Source organism: Pseudoliparis swirei, chromosome 23 (genome assembly GCF_029220125.1).
Source record: "Pseudoliparis swirei isolate HS2019 ecotype Mariana Trench chromosome 23, NWPU_hadal_v1, whole genome shotgun sequence".
NCBI lineage: Eukaryota > Metazoa > Chordata > Actinopteri > Perciformes > Liparidae > Pseudoliparis > Pseudoliparis swirei.
In genome coordinates, this window is record NC_079410.1 from 3,240,166 (window position 1) to 3,257,221 (window position 17,056).

A 17,056-nucleotide genomic window follows, 5' to 3' on the forward strand; every position below is an offset into this window, starting at 1 on the left:
AGCAGCATGGTGAGAACCGGCTGCAACGGCCTTACATGCTATTTAAAGAAGTGAGGGGGCTTGATTCTTCATCACTTAACGACAATTATACGCAAAACTGTAACTAGAACTTCTATTGTCATGCGAGACTTTCTACTCCTAGTTCACATCTTCACAGTATTTATAGATGAGTGTTATAAGTTTCTATCGGCTAAATTAAATGAAGAACACGAAGACTGCATAGTGGTTTTCTCCACTTGTATCTCTTATTTTATGCATAGATAAATAAAGAGTGAATCTCTAAAACAGGTTGTAAATAAACTATCCAGATGTGCAGCGGTGGGATCGATAATGTAAAGGTACTCATTGTTTTACATGTGATGTTAATGGATTCATATTCCTGCTGCATTCATGTTGCATTTAAACTCTTTCATCCTCGATGCATCGTCTTCTATAAGTTCATCAGGTCCTGTGAGAACTTTGTATATCTCTAAAAAAAACCAATAGCTGATCCAAGAGGCTTTTTAAAGACTTTATTGATAGATGAAGAGGATGTTTCTCAACTCATGAAGGAAAGTCTTCGTCCTTCAGGTCACAAACATTCAACTGGAGACACGAGGTGTTCACTGGACAGGAAGGAGATGAAATGGTAACTAAATCCGTCAGATAAATGTCCTTTTAAAGTATATTTAACATACTGAGATGTGGAGAGTAGCTTACCAGGGAAATACTCCAGTAAAATAACCTCACAATTACAAAATAAAGTGCAGTATTTGAGTAAAAGTGCATTATGTCCCAGAGCTGCTGGTGTGTCTTTCTTCCCTAAAATGCCACATCTTCCTCTTCACACACTGCGACTGTATTTATTTTAATTTTATATAATTATGTATATATATATTAATTTATCTAATTATATATTTGTATATATGATTCTAGATATAAGTATATATGTATTTATATATAATTATGTATTTGTTATTTATATATATATATATATATATTATTGCAGCTGCCTAAAGAAACAAAAACAAAACATGTGAAAACATGTTTTCCTTTAGTGTTGAGGCGCCTCATGTTTAAGTTCTATTTGCAGGTCCATGTCATGGTTTTTCTTTTCTACCTCGTTTATTCTCTTTGCATTAAAGGAACCTTTTGACCAGTTATAATTAGATATCACCAGCACTTCTTTCACCGTGTGTGTGTGTCATGGGTGTAACTAATTAATGGAGGAAATACATCCACTTTAATGAAGCAGCATCCCGTTGGCTTCCTCCTGGTCCGACACCAGTGAGTCAAACCAACAAGCAGTTTTAATTACATTCAATTAAGTCTCATTGTCTTCTATATATATATTAATATTTTGCTGTGAACACATTTTCTTTAACTTTGTTTCTTCAGGTTTCTTCCCTTCAGTAACATTCAAAGTGTTTTTGTGTTTGGCAGAAGCCGGCGGCCGTGAGTTCTGCGGCGCCCACAGAGGAGACGGACGGCCGGCCTCTTCCCCCGGGGTGGAGGAGCTACACGTCACCCGAGGGAGTCCGCTACTACGTCAACGGCTGCAGCAAAGGTGAGAGGCGGAGCCAACACTACCACTTTAGTCCACAGGGGGCAGCATAACCCACACTACCACTTTAGTCCACAGGGGGCGCCAGAACCAACACTACCACTTTAGTCCACAGGGGGCAGCATAACCCACACTACTACTTTAGTCCACAGGGGTCGCCAGAACCAACACTACCACTTTAGTCCACAGGGGGCATCAGAACCAACACTACCACTTTAGTCCACAGGGGGCAGCATAACCCACACTACCACTTTAGTCCACAGGGGGCGACATAACCAACACTACCACTTTAGTCCACAGGTGGCATCAGAACCAACACTACCACTTTAGTCCACAGGGGGCGTCAGAACCAACACTACCACAGGGGCATCAGAACCAACACTACCACTTTAGTCCACAGGGGGCACACAAAACACTACCACTTTAGTCCACAGGTGGCGTCAGAACCAACACTACCACTTTAGTCCACAGGTGGCGTCAGAACCAACACTACCACTTTAGTCCACAGGGGGCACCAGAACCAACACTACCACTTTAGTCCACAGGGGGCGACATAACCAACACTACCACTTTAGTCCACAGGTGGCGTCAGAACCAACACTACCACTTTAGTCCACAGGGGGCACCAGAACCAACACTACCACTTTAGTCCACAGGGGGCACCAGAACCAACACTACCACTTTAGTCCACAGGGGGCATCAGAACCAACACTACCACTTTAGTCCACAGGGGTCGCCAGAACCAGTGGTGTATAAAGTACCCAAAAGTCATACTTGAGTAAAAGTAAAGATACTTGACTGGAAAATTACTCAAGTAAAAGTAAAAGTCACCTATGAGAATACTACTTGAGTAAAAGTATTAAAGTATTTGATTTTTTTTGTACTTAAGTATCAAAAGTAATTTTCTGATATTAAATGTACTTAAGTATTGAAAGTAAAAGTAAATGCTGTTAATAAAAAAAACAAAGGGTCAGAATTTTGAGAATTATGAAGTTTATTTGTTTGGGTGCTGTGGCCACCATGAACAAGGAGTATGAGCTAGGATGAACTTAGCAATATATGAATACTATGAAATTACTAAAATATAAAAACACGATTAACACAGAAAAAAGCAGCACCAAAAGTAACAACCAGGATCATCACTTTAAAGTGAAAAATGTATTGTTCAGCTTCAAAAGAAGTTGATTTTCAAAATGGACAGATGTCAGTCTCGCTCTTCTGGGGCTGAAGACGAGTCCTGCGATGCTGAAGAGCCGTTCACCTGGTGCAGGTAGAGTGTGTCTAGCTTCACAGGCCCTGATGGTGCAGGTAGAGTGTGTCTAGCTTCACAGGCCCTGATGCAGGTAGAGTGTGTCTAGCTTCACAGGCCCTGATGCAGGTAGAGTGTGTCTAGCTTCACAGGCCCTGGTGCAGGTAGAGTGTGTCTAGCTTCACAGGCCCTGATGCAGGTAGAGTGTGTCTAGCTTCACAGGCCCTGTGCAGGTAGAGTGTGTCTAGCTTCACAGGCCCTGATGAAGGTAGCACAGGCCCTGATGCAGGTAGAGTGTGTCTAGCTTCACAGGCCCTGATGCAGGTAGAGTGTGTCTAGCTTCACAGGCCCTGATGCAGGTAGAGTGTGTCTAGCTTCACAGGCCCTGGTACAGGTAGAGTGTGTCTAGCTTCACAGGCCCTGGTGCAGGTAGAGTGTGTCTAGCTTCACAGGCCCTGGTGCAGGTAGAGTGTGTCTAGCTTCACAGGCCCTGGTGCAGGTAGAGTGTGTCTAGCTTCACAGGCCCTGGTGCAGGTAGAGTGTGTCTAGCTTCACAGGCCCTGGTGCAGGTAGAGTGTGTCTAGCTTCACAGGCCCTGATGCAGGTAGAGTGTGTCTAGCTTCACAGGCCCTGATGCAGGTAGAGTGTGTCTAGCTTCACAGGCCCTGATGCAGGTAGAGTGTGTCTAGCTTCACAGGCCCTGATGCAGGTAGAGTGTGTCTAGCTTCACAGGCCCTGATGCAGGTAGAGTGTGTCTAGCTTCACAGGCCCTGATGCAGGTAGAGTGTGTCTAGCTTCACAGGCCCTGGTGCAGGTAGAGTGTGTCTAGCTTCACAGGCCCTGATGCAGGTAGAGTGTGTCTAGCTTCACAGGCCCTGGTGCAGGTAGAGTGTGTCTAGCTTCACAGGCCCTGATGCAGGTAGAGTGTGTCTAGCTTCACAGGCCCTGATGGTGCAGGTAGAGTGTGTCTAGCTTCACAGGCCCTGGTGGTGCAGGTAGAGTGTGTCTAGCTTCACAGGCCCTGGTGCAGGTAGAGTGTGTCTAGCTTCACAGGCCCTGATGCAGGTAGAGTGTGTCTAGCTTCACAGGCCCTGATGCAGGTAGAGTGTGTCTAGCTTCACAGGCCCTGATGCAGGTAGAGTGTGTCTAGCTTCACAGGCCCTGGTGCAGGTAGAGTGTGTCTAGCTTCACAGGCCCTGATGCAGGTAGAGTGTGTCTAGCTTCACAGGCCCTGATGCAGGTAGAGTGTGTCTAGCTTCACAGGCCCTGGTGCAGGTAGAGTGTGTCTAGCTTCACAGGCCCTGGTGCAGGTAGAGTGTGTCTAGCTTCACAGGCCCTGATGCAGGTAGAGTGTGTCTAGCTTCACAGACCCTGATGGTGCAGGTAGAGTGTGTCTAGCTTCACAGGCCCTGATGCAGGTAGAGTGTGTCTAGCTTCACAGGCCCTGGTGCAGGTAGAGTGTGTCTAGCTTCACAGGCCCTGATGCAGGTAGAGTGTGTGTGTCTAGCTTCACAGGCCCTGGTGCAGGTAGAGTGTGTCTAGCTTCACAGGCCCTGGTGGTGCAGGTAGAGTGTGTCTAGCTTCACAGACCCTGGTGCAGGTAGAGTGTGTCTAGCTTCACAGGCCCTGGTGCAGGTAGAGTGTGTCTAGCTTCACAGACAGCAGCACACAGTTGGGAAGCATTTCATCAAGTCAACGTGATCCACGTCTCCATCCAGCTGTTTGCTGCTGTCATGCGCTTGAGATGATGAAGAAGAAGTCCTCTTCATCAGATGAACTGGACCTGGTGGCATCACATAGCTGCAGGGAGGGTTCTTCCATGTGCTGCTTGATGTAGTCCATTCCTGAAATAAAGTGAGAGTATTACAGACATGATAGAATTAATAACACTTCCTAACATGTCATGACCCCAACAAACAGTTTTGTACAAAATAGTTTGTTTTATTTTGAAGTTTATACATTTAGTTTCATGCACTGTCCGTGCATTCAGAGTTGATTTGTGAATATGTACTTGTATCTCTGTAGTTAAACACAACAACAGTCCCAAATCAATATCGTCGCCATTACTGGACCGTCACTCTTATAATATTAATAAAAATAATTATAATAATGCTGTAATGATTAGCATTATATTATAGCTAAGATGACTCAAATCAACAAATTCTCACAACTGTCAACACTTCTTCAGCTCATTAACTCGCTAGAGATCCGTCTGCTCCACTCACGCTAATTGTCTCATTTAATTGACGATAGCTAGCGAATGTTAGCCTAACATACAACATGCGTAGGACAATCAGACACCTGTCTTCCCCTCTCCTGCCAAAGATATAACTTCCTCCAATCCTGAGGACAACACTGCTAGATAAGATATCTTAACAGGTTTATGATGATTATCAAAACTAAACATTAATGTTGCGTCTCATGGGATTCATCTTAATTGACCTCAATGTGTTTCCTGAGGTTGGTGAGTTGTTGAAGGCAATATCTCCGTAGCTTTCGGTCGGCATAAGAGGCACTTCATCCGGTAGGAAGAAACTTTCACTCCGACAAAAGAAAAGAGTTCGCCCAAATATGGCCACGGACGTTGATCTTGGTCCCCGTGGTTGAACGAGTAGCTTCCATTGCTGCTCCACATGAAATGAGTCGTATCTGTAGCCGCTCGCTCGCTCGCATCCTGGGCATCACTGGGAAGAGAAAACACGCAGCAAGGACCCCTGATCCCCAACCTGGTGCTCGTGCTGCGTTCAGGTGCGCTGCGGTGTGTTCCACAACAGTCCCCGATGTGCTGCGTTCAGGTGCGCTGCGGTGTTTTCCACAACAGTCCCCGATGTTTCTCATGATTATTCTTTTCCGTAGTAACGAGTAACGATACTGTTTCAGGGGAAATGTATCGGAGTAAAAGTACAAGTTTTCATTGAAAAATGTAGTGAAGTAAAAGTAAAAGTAAACAGAAATATAAGTAGTAAAATAAAGTACAGATACCCAAAAAAACTACTTAAGTAAAGTAACGAAGTACTTCTACTTCGTTACTATACACCACTGGCCAGAACCAACACTACCACTTTAGTCCACAGGGGGCGACATAACCAACACTACCACTTTAGTCCACAGGTGGCGTCAGAACCAACACTACCCCTTTAGTCCACAGGGGGTGTCAGAACCAACACTACCACTTTAGTCCACAGGGGGCGACATAACCAACACTACCACTTTAGTCCACAGGTGGCGTCAGAACCAACACTACCCCTTTAGTCCACAGGGGGTGTCAGAACCAACACTACCACTTTAGTCCACAGGGGGCATCAGAACCAACACTACCACTTTAGTCCACAGGGGGCACCAGAACCAACACTACCACTTTAGTCCACAGCGGGCATCAGAACCAACACTACCACTTTAGGCCACAGGGGGCACCAGAACCAACACTACCACTTTAGTCCACAGCGGGCATCAGAACCAACACTACCACTTTAGTCCACAGGGGGCGTCAGAACCAACACTACCACTTTAGTCCACAGGGGGCACCAGAACCAACACTACCACTTTAGTCCACAGCGGGCATCAGAACCAACACTAGCACTTTAGTCCACAGGGGGCACCAGAACCAACACTACCACTTTAGTCCACAGCGGGCATCAGAACCAACACTACCACTTTAGGCCACAGGGGGCATCAGAACCAACACTACCACTTTAGTCCACAGGGGGCACCAGAACCAACACTACCACTTTAGGCCACAGGGGGCATCAGAACCAACACTACCACTTTAGGCCACAGGGGGCATCAGAACCAACACTACCACTTTAGTCCACAGGGGGCACCAGAACCAACACTACCACTTTAGTCCACAGGGGGCATCAGAACCAACACTACCACTTTAGTCCACAGGGGGCACCAGAACCAACACTACCACTTTAGTCCACAGCGGGCATCAGAACCAACACTACCACTTTAGGCCACAGGGGGCATCAGAACCAACACTACCACTTTAGTCCACAGGGGGCACCAGAACCAACACTACCACTTTAGTCCACAGCGGGCATCAGAACCAACACTACCACTTTAGTCCACAGGGGGCATCAGAACCAACACTACCACTTTAGTCCACAGGGGGTGTCAGAACCAACACTACCACTTTAGTCCACAGGGGGCATCAGAACCAACACTACCACTTTAGTCCACAGGGGGCGCCAGAACCAACACTACCACTTTAGTCCACAGGGGGCGTCAGAACCAACACTACCACTTTAGGCCACAGGGGGCATCAGAACCAACACTACCACTTTAGTCCACAGGGGGCATCAGAACCAACACTACCACTTTAGTCCACAGGGGGCATCAGAACCAACACTACCACTTTAGTCCACAGGGGGCATCAGAACCAACACTACCACTTTAGTCCACAGGGGGCGCCAGAACCAACACTACCACTTTAGTCCACAGGGGGCAGCAGAACCAACACTACCACTTTAGTCCACAGGGGGCAGAACCAACACTACCACTTTAGTCCACAGGGGACATCAGAACCACCACTACCACTTTAGTCCACAGGGGGCACCAGAACCAACACTACCACTTTAGTCCACAGGGGGCACCAGAACCAACACTACCACTTTAGTCCACAGGGGGCACCAGAACCAACACTACCACTTTAGTCCACAGGGGCCAGAACCAACACTACCACTTTAGTCCACAGGGGCACCAGAACCAACACTACCACTTTAGTCCACAGGGGCCAGAACCAACACTACCACTTTAGACCACAGGGGCAGCAGAACCAACACTACCACTTTAGACCACAGGAACCAACACTACCACTTTAGTCCACAGGGGCGTCAGAACCAACACTACCACTTTAGTCCACAGGGGCGCAGAACCAACACTACCACTTTAGTCCACAGGGGCGTCAGAACCAACACTACCACTTTAGTCCACAGGGGCAAGAACCAACACTACCACTTTAGTCCACAGGGGCACAGAACCAACACTACCACTTTAGTCCACAGGGGCAGCAGAACCAACACTACCACTTTAGTCCACAGGGGCCAGAACCAACACTACCACTTTAGTCCACAGGGCCAGAACCAACACTACCACTTTAGTCCACAGGGGCGTCAGAACCAACACTACCACTTTAGTCCACAGGGGCGTCAGAACCAACACTACCACTTTAGTCCACAGGGGCGTCAGAACCAACACTACCACTTTAGTCCACAGGGGGCGTCAGAACCAACACTACCACTTTAGTCCACAGGGGGCGTCAGAACCAACACTACCACTTTAGACCACAGGGGGCAGCAGAACCAACACTACCACTTTAGTCCACAGGGGGCGTCAGAACCAACACTACCACTTTAGTCCACAGGGGCGCAGAACCAACACTACCACTTTAGTCCACAGGGGCCAGAACCAACACTACCACTTTAGACCACAGGGGGCCAGCAGAACCAACACTACCACTTTAGTCCACAGGGGGCGACATAACCAACACTACCACTTTAGTCCACAGGGGGCTTAATAACCAACACTACCACTTTAGTCCACAGGGGGCGTCAGAACCAACACTACCACTTTAGTCCACAGGGGGCGACAGAACCAACACTACCACTTTAGTCCACAGGGGGCAGAACCAACACTACCACTTTAGTCCACAGGGGGCGTCAGAACCAACACTACCACTTTAGTCCACAGGGGGCGTCAGAACCAACACTACCACTTTAGTCCACAGGGGGCGTCAGAACCAACACTACCACTTTAGTCCACAGGGGTGTCAGAACCAACACTACCACGTTAGACCACAGGGGGCGTCAGAACCAACACTACCACTTTAGTCCACAGGGTGCGCCAGAACCAACACTACCACTTTAGTCCACAGGGGGCAGCAGAACCAACACTACCACTTTAGTCCACAGGGGGCATCAGAACCAACACTACTACTTTAGTCCACAGGGGGCGCCAGAACCAACACTACCACTTTAGTCCACAGGGGGCGCCAGAACCAACACTACCACTTTAGTCCACAGGGGGCATCAGAACCAACACTACTACTTTAGTCCACAGGGGGCGCCAGAACCAACACTACCACTTTAGTCCACAGGGGGCAGCAGAACCAACACTACTACTTTAGTCCACAGGGGGCATCAGAACCAACACTACTACTTTAGTCCACAGGGGGGCGCCAGAACCAACACTACCACTTTAGTCCACAGGGGGCGCCAGAACCAACACTACCACTTTAGTCCACAGGGGGCATCAGAACCAACACTACTACTTTAGTCCACAGGGGGCGCCAGAACCAACACTACCACTTTAGTCCACATGGGGCAGCAGAACCAACACTACCACTTTAGTCCACAGGGGGGCGACAGAACCAACACTACCACTTTAGTCCACAGGGGGCGACATAACCAACACTACCACTTTAGTCCACAGGTGGCGTCAGAACCAACACTACCACTTTAGTCCACAGGGGGCGTCAGAACCAACACTACCACTTTAGTCCACAGGGGGCATCAGAACCAACACTACCACTTTAGTCCACAGGGGTCGCCAGAACCAACACTACCACTTTAGTCCACAGGGGGCGACATAACCAACACTACCACTTTAGTCCACAGGTGGCGTCAGAACCAACACTACCCCTTTAGTCCACAGGGGGTGTCAGAACCAACACTACCACTTTAGTCCACAGGGGGCGACATAACCAACACTACCACTTTAGTCCACAGGTGGCGTCAGAACCAACACTACCCCTTTAGTCCACAGGGGGTGTCAGAACCAACACTACCACTTTAGTCCACAGCGGGCATCAGAACCAACACTACCACTTTAGGCCACAGGGGTCACCAGAACCAACACTACCACTTTAGTCCACAGGGGCATCAGAACCAACACTACCACTTTAGTCCACAGGGGGCGTCAGAACCAACACTACCACTTTAGTCCACAGGGGGCATCAGAACCAACACTACCACTTTAGTCCACAGGGGCCAGAACCAACACTACCACTTTAGTCCACAGGGGCACCAGAACCAACACTACCACTTTAGTCCACAGCGGGCATCAGAACCAACACTAGCACTTTAGTCCACAGGGGGCACCAGAACCAACACTACCACTTTAGTCCACAGCGGGCATCAGAACCAACACTACCACTTTAGGCCACAGGGGGCATCAGAACCAACACTACCACTTTAGTCCACAGGGGGCACCAGAACCAACACTACCACTTTAGGCCACAGGGGGCATCAGAACCAACACTACCACTTTAGTCCACAGGGGGCACCAGAACCAACACTACCACTTTAGGCCACAGGGGGCATCAGAACCAACACTACCACTTTAGTCCACAGGGGGCACCAGAACCAACACTACCACTTTAGTCCACAGGGGGCATCAGAACCAACACTACCACTTTAGTCCACAGGGGGCATCAGAACCAACACTACCACTTTAGTCCACAGGGGGCGTCAGAACCAACACTACCACTTTAGTCCACAGGGGGCATCAGAACCAACACTACCACTTTAGTCCACAGGGGGCATCAGAACCAACACTACCACTTTAATCCACAGGGGGCATCAGAACCAACACTACCACTTTAGTCCACAGGGGGCGTCAGAACCAACACTACCACTTTAGTCCACAGGGGGCGTCAGAACCAACACTACCACTTTAGTCCACAGGGGGCACCAGAACCAACACTACCACTTTAGTCCACAGGGGGCATCAGAACCAACACTACCACTTTAGGCCACAGGGGGCATCAGAACCAACACTACCACTTTAGTCCACAGGGGGCACCAGAACCAACACTACCACTTTAGTCCACAGGGGGCATCAGAACCAACACTACCACTTTAGTCCACAGGGGGCACCAGAACCAACACTACCACTGTAGTCCACAGCGGGCATCAGAACCAACACTACCACTTTAGGCCACAGGGGTCATCAGAACCAACACTACTACTTTAGTCCACAGGGGGCACCAGAACCAACACTACTACTTTAGTCCACAGGGGGCATCAGAACCAACACTACTACTTTAGTCCACAGGGGGCACCAGAACCAACACTACCACTTTATGTGACAGTTGACTCCTATAATGAAGCCTGCGAGCAAGCACCATTTTTTTATAAACAGACGTCTTTGGAGAGCTTGTTTTTTAAGAGAAGAAGAAGTGTGTGTGTTAGTTTCCTTACCATGCAGGTCTTCTCTCTTTATCATTCCTCCTCATCTCTCCATCCATGTGGACTCAGGCCTGCAGATCAGATCCACTTCAATCTGATTATCTTAAACGTGCCTCAGCACCGCGGTGCTGCCTTCAGGCGAGGCGGAGGGATTACTGCTTCCCGTCGCACTGCTGGAGTCTGGAGAGGTGTGTTAGTGCAGAGGCTGGAAGGCATGTAACCTCTGTGTGTGTGTGTGCGTGTGTGTGCGCGTGTGTGTGTGTGTGTGTGTCTGTGTGTGTGTGTGACACTAGATTCGGGAAGGAATCCAGTGGGGATAAAACAGACTCCCCCAGGACTGATGAAAGGCTGCATCAACAACATCTCTGGTAGTGAATCCACTTTGGCTCACGGCGCACACACACACACACACACACAAAACTTGTAATCGCAGCCCCGCGAGGACCGTGACTCGGAGGTGTCACGTGGGGACACACACACACTGAGCAGAAAGAAGAAGAAAAACAGAAATGCCACCCAAAAGCTATTTTTAAATTCAGCAGCCATATGCTGCAGCCGTCACGTTTCATCTGTTTCAGTTTGTTGTTGTTTCCTGTCTCTGAACGCGGAGCTTCAGAGAGCGGCTTCTGTGTGTGTGTGTGTGTGTGTGTGTGTGTGTGTGTGTGTGTGTGTGTGTGTGTGTGTGTGTGTGTGTGTGTGTGTGTGTGTGTGTGTGTGTGTGTGTGTGTGTGTCCTAGAGATGCCAACAGTGTTTATTAGAAAGATGTTGTTTGTGTAATTTAATGGAGGAGGAGCCCATTTACGGATCAGTGGAAATCCTTCTATTTGATCCTTTGGGGCTGAATATGTGATGAGTGGGATTTGGAGCGATGAGAAAAACATAATTGTAGAAGAGGAATTGAGGCTTAAAAAATGTGCTTGTGTACCAAGACAATTTGTTGTAATTTGTAAGCTTTGAGTAGCAGTTATTATGATAGAAACAATAAACTTTTTACGAGAACACGTGAGAAAAGATTTGCCTTTATTGATCCCAGAGGGGAAATAAGGTTGTTTACAGAATACAGAACACAGAATACATAAAAGGTGTTTAAAACAAATAAAAGAAGTCAAATACAAGAGCGTTAAAAGACATCATTGTTGAGCGTCACTGTTTGTTTGTATTGTGTAAATCTAATAGAAATATTAATTAACTTTCAGGAGAGGGTTAAAGGTGCATGAGTATTTTGATTGCCTCTCAACGGCTCTCAAGATGGCGGCGCCATGTAGCTAACGGTAGACTCCACGATGTCTTGTATACAGCAAATAGCTGTTTGATGCTATGGTAATGCCACAAAGTAGAAACCACAAAGTAAAAGTCTTAAAGTAAAAGCCACAAATAACAAATAAATAAAAAAATAATTAATAATTAATAATAAAAAATAACAAATTAGAAATTAAAAATTATTAAAACCACAAAGTACAAACTCCAATGTAACAGCCACAAAGTAAAAATCACAAAATAAAAGCCTCAAAGTAAAAGCCCCAAAATAAAAGCCATTCACCCGCTGCAGTAAGAGCGTGAAGGACTTCCTGCTCTGCTAGCTGGAATGATTCCTGATTACTTTTCGTGTGATCGACGGCTAAAATACTGGCGGCGAGCTGTAAATCGGCTCGACACACAAAGACTACAAGCTTCCTGTTTCATTGTTCAGCTAACAGAGTTTACCGTCACAACAAGGTCAGACAGTTTGGGTTTTTCACTGAAATATTTGAGAGTTTAAGGGACTTTTTGGGCGTTCCTGTCTTAAATTGGACTGGTAAGAAGCATGCAACGAGTACAACCACAAGAAAAGAACCAGATGTTTTCTTCACATGAAAGATCAAAAAGGAGCCGGTTTTGAAAGTCTCATTTTATTCGGATATTTTTGACATAATTTCTTTGCTGCGTTGATGACATTTTGTACCTGAAGGTGGCGCTAGAAGACGTCCCGCCGAGGTTCATCCCCTGAGGAGCATGAACGTGATCAGCACTTTCCTTTTATGAGTTGTTGATAATAAAAGACAATAAGATAATACAAAGTAACAACACAGGACATAAGACCTGTCATGCATACTTTCCCATTCACACCAAATGAGCTCAGAAAACATCACAATTCTTTTTTAAAAACTATTTCCAAAATCAGATTTTTGTTATCTTCCTGTCATTTCTTTTTTTTCTCCTTCCAGAAACAACATGGCGGCGTCCCTCCTCGCCGGCCGAGGCCCCGCAGAGACCGCTGGCACGACCGAGCGCCTCTCCATATGGTGAAGCAGAGACCGCCATCACACGTTTAGAAAAAGGGAAAAGCAAACAGGAAGCGCACCGTTTGGTGGAGTTAAAGAGGCTTGAGAGGTTGTTAGAGGCGGAGATCACCCGTTCCTATTGGGTGGCGATTGTTTCCATTTGGAGCCTCACAGGTCATAATGCAATCACTTCAACGGATCAATAAGAGCCTCTCGGCAGCCGCAGAATAAATCTGCTTATTATCCCCAAACCAGAATCCCACTTAGACACTTTTCCCTTTTTTTAAATATGTTTTTCCTCCCCTGTATCTCGAGGAAATCCTACATCTTCTTAATGACGGGCTTATTATGTTTCCTCGCTGCCAGCCTCCTCACTAACGACGTCTCAGCAGAGAGAAGATGGTTCTCCTCTTTCTGCTGGCAGGCGGCCGAAACACACTTTTAGAGGAAGAGAAGAAGAAGAAAAACGGACAAAGTGTGATCCTCCTCCTCCTCCTCCTCAGAGAAAGAAGTGTAATGAAGGCCGGGTTTAAAGGTGGAAAGGAAAGAGAGAGAGAGAGAGAGAGAGAGAGAGAGAGAGAGAGAGAGAGAGAGAGAGAGAGAGAGAGAGAGAGAGAGAGCATATCTGTATATGTGCAATTACTCAAATTATTACGCAATACAAATCTGCTTGTTAGCATTTCCTGGCTAGAACAAAAAATCCATATTTTAAGCTTTACAATATATATAAAAACTTGCGTTAAACTCCGGGTGATTTAAAGCTCTCTTCCCATGTTATTGTGGTTTTTATTGGTTAGTTTCACCCTTTGATCAGATGATAAATCCATAAACCGACGCCTTTCATCCTGATCTGATCACATGTAGTTTCAGTCGGAACTGTTTGATGTTTCTAATATAATAACATTGAGTTTGTGATGCTGAGAATAGTTTATATATAAATATAAAATAATGATTCCAAAGGACATTCCTGGATAATTCAGCATTCTGTGCCTCCAGAAGGGGATTAGCCTAGCTTAGCATAAAGCCTCATCCACGTGTTGCATCGTGGTTTGATGTGGAATGTGTGTTTACAGGGAGGCGTGTCTGTGATGTCACAGGTTCTCCTGCTGCTGCCTCGCGTGGCGTTATTCAACCAATCAGAGGCGTCCTGTCCGCTTTATTCATTATGATAATGTGTGTGTTTTTGTGTTTTTTGTCTCTCAGCCAACCCCGGCGGGCCGAGGGTTGGTCCGCCCGGCGACGTGGCCCTGAGGAGCCGACAGGTGAGCCCCGAGGACCTCGCGCCGGGTCATAGACCTTCAAAATAAATGTCAAATACATTTAAAAAACAAACAAAAAAGAAAATCACAACTGGGTTTGAAATGGGAAAATGTCAATGTCTGATTATCAGTTGAGTCATCCATCCTCCTCCTCCTCCTCCTCCTCCTCGTTACAATCACGTCTCGATGAAGCCGTTTCCCCGAAAGCTATAATCACGATTTTGAAGATCGACCGCAACTTTTTATGAACTATTTTAAGCTTCTCTAATCTTTAGGAATCTCTCTTGTTTAAAAAAAATAGTTATAATTTGATATCTTTTGATTGATGTGATTTTAAATGTCATTTGAAGACTTCACCTTTGAGTCTGAGAACTTCCAAATAGATTTTTCCCAAATTCGTCCACATTGAAGCTTGCTCTCTCTCTCTCTCTCTCTCTCTCTCTCTCTCTCTCTCTCTCTCTCTCTCTCTCTCTCTCTCTCTCTCTCTCTCTCTCTCTCTCTCTCTCTCTCTCTCTCTCTCTCTCTCTCTCAGCGTGAGAGGACGTGTGGTTGTGGAGCAGGGGAGAGTTGTTTGGTTTAAAGGTGGTTTTTCCACGCTAAAGAGTGACTGGGTTAACAGGTATGTTTGCTGTGAGTGTGTGTGGGTTCACCCGACTGTCTGTGTGAGTTCACGGAGGGTTTTGTTTTTGTGTGTCTGTGTGCGCGTTAGCGGCGTGCGGCTAGCGGGGAGCTAACCGGCGGGCTAGCGGGGAGCTAGCGGGGAGCTAGTCATGGAGGACATGAGCTTCCTCACGCGCGCTCACGGGATTAGAGTGGCGCCGAGTTTCCCGTGCTCGGAGGAGGAGGTGGGGCTGGCAGTGGGCGACGTGGTCGGCGACGACTGCGTGAGGTCCGCTGCCCGTATGAACGGAGCGGTGGTTCTGTTCCTAGACAGCGTGTCGAAGGTGAACGAGGTGGTGGTGTCGGGGGTGGTGATCAGGGGCATCATGTGCCGGTGGCGCCGCTGGCCACACCGTCGGTTCGGGTCACCGTGGCCAACGTGCCTCCTTTTATAAAAGAGGAGGTGATCTTGAAGGAGCTGGTGAAGCACGGGAAGGTGGTGTCCCGGCTGAAGAAGATCCCCTCAGGGTGGAAGTCCTCCCGGATGAAACACGTGTGGTCCCACCGGAGGCATCTCTCTATGATCCTAAATAAAAGGGGAGAAGATCTCTGCTTCCGGGTGTTTATCAGGGTGGAGAGCTCTGCTTCCGGGTGTTTATCAGGGTGGCCGGGCACGAGTACCCAATATACATCTCCTCAGGGAACGGGAGGTGCTTCATCTGTGGGCGAGAGGGGCACATAGCCAGAGACTGCCACCGGTGGAGAGCTGCTGAGCAGAACACCAGCAGGGCGGCCCCTCGGGGGCGGAGCCAGGGGGGGGGGCGGAGGGCACGGGGGGTGCCCAGCAGGGGGAGGGGCAACCAGGGACTGCAGGTACCCAGAGGGGGGAGGAGAGGGAGCAGGCAGGAACTGGGGGCTCCCAGCAGGATGAGGAGAGAGAGCAGGCAGAGACGGGGGGTGCCCAGCAGGTTGTGGAGGAGGAAGAGGAGGGGGGCACTGGTCCAGTCCAGCAAGGTGAGGAGGGAGAGGGGGAGATGATTACAGGCCAGCAGGGTGAGGGTGAGAGAGGTAGAAGAGGAGGAGGGGAGAGAGGAGGGAGGGGCTGGTGCTGACCAAGAGGTTGAGGAGGAGAGGAGAGACGAGGGAGAAACGGTCACAGGACAGCAGGGTGAGGAAGAGAGGAGAGAAGAGGGTGGGGCTGGGGCTGAGGTGGCCCAGGAAGGTGAAGAGGAGGACAAGGCGGAGTCAGAGGAAGAGAGGGAGACAGTCGTCAGGGAGGTGAGGCTGTCTGACAGTGAGGTGGACATGGAGGCGGAGGAGGAGAGCCTCAGAGTCCCCCGTTTAAAGAGGAAGTGTGGAGGAGGTGATGGAGGGAACCCACAGGCAAAGAAGGTGACGGCGGGAAGAAGGAGGTCCAGGACGAGGGGGGCGGAGCCAGAGTCCAGCTCGGAGGAAGACTCCGACTCTGATCCACACTACAGTGTGGAGGAGATCAAAGAGTTCCTCCGGAAGACCAAGCAGACGTGGCACGTCAAGGTGGAGGACCACGTCAAGGTGGAGGACCACGTCAAGGTGGAGGACCACGTCAAGGTGGAGGACCACGTGAAGGTGGAGGACCACGTGAAGGTGGAGGACCACGTCAAGGTGGAGGACCACGTCAAGGTGGAGGACCACGTGAAGGTGGAGGACCACGTCAAGGTGGAGGACCACGTGAAGGTGGAGGACCACTTCTGCAGGGATAAGTTCTACCTGTCCGCCACTTTCCTGACGATGAGGACGAGAGAGGAGCCTTCACGCCACAGGAGTTCTACAGGCTCAAAAGGATCCTGTGCGACCTCCGAAAGGTGCTGATGGTGGTGGACGATGAGAGGAGGGCGAGAGGAGAGATTGAGTGAAGAGGAGGAGCCAGAGCCTCAGCACTGGGAGGAGCTTCAGCCTCAAGACGGAGGCAGGA

General features: G+C 48.5%; 1 protein-coding gene across 1 annotated transcript; it reads left to right on the forward strand.

Annotated features, from left to right (window-relative positions):
* LOC130188406 (growth arrest-specific protein 7-like) lies at positions 1–15,865 on the forward strand. Its single transcript, XM_056406765.1, has 4 exons — positions 1–50; positions 1,423–1,546; positions 13,187–13,264; positions 14,447–15,865. Exons 1-4 carry the CDS (start codon positions 36–38, stop codon positions 14,548–14,550), a joined length of 321 nt encoding a protein of 106 aa, XP_056262740.1. The 5' UTR covers positions 1–35; the 3' UTR covers positions 14,551–15,865.
* The last annotated feature ends 1,191 nt before the right edge of the window (positions 15,866–17,056 follow it).

Bases quoted from the DNA above. Each gene is read 5' to 3' on its own strand.
- LOC130188406 (XM_056406765.1), top strand. The intron at 1,547-13,186 runs GTGAGAGGCGGA...TTCTCCTTCCAG, and splicing joins CGTCAACGGCTGCAGCAAAG to AAACAACATGGCGGCGTCCC. The intron at 13,265-14,446 runs GTGAAGCAGAGA...TTTGTCTCTCAG, and splicing joins ACCGAGCGCCTCTCCATATG to CCAACCCCGGCGGGCCGAGG.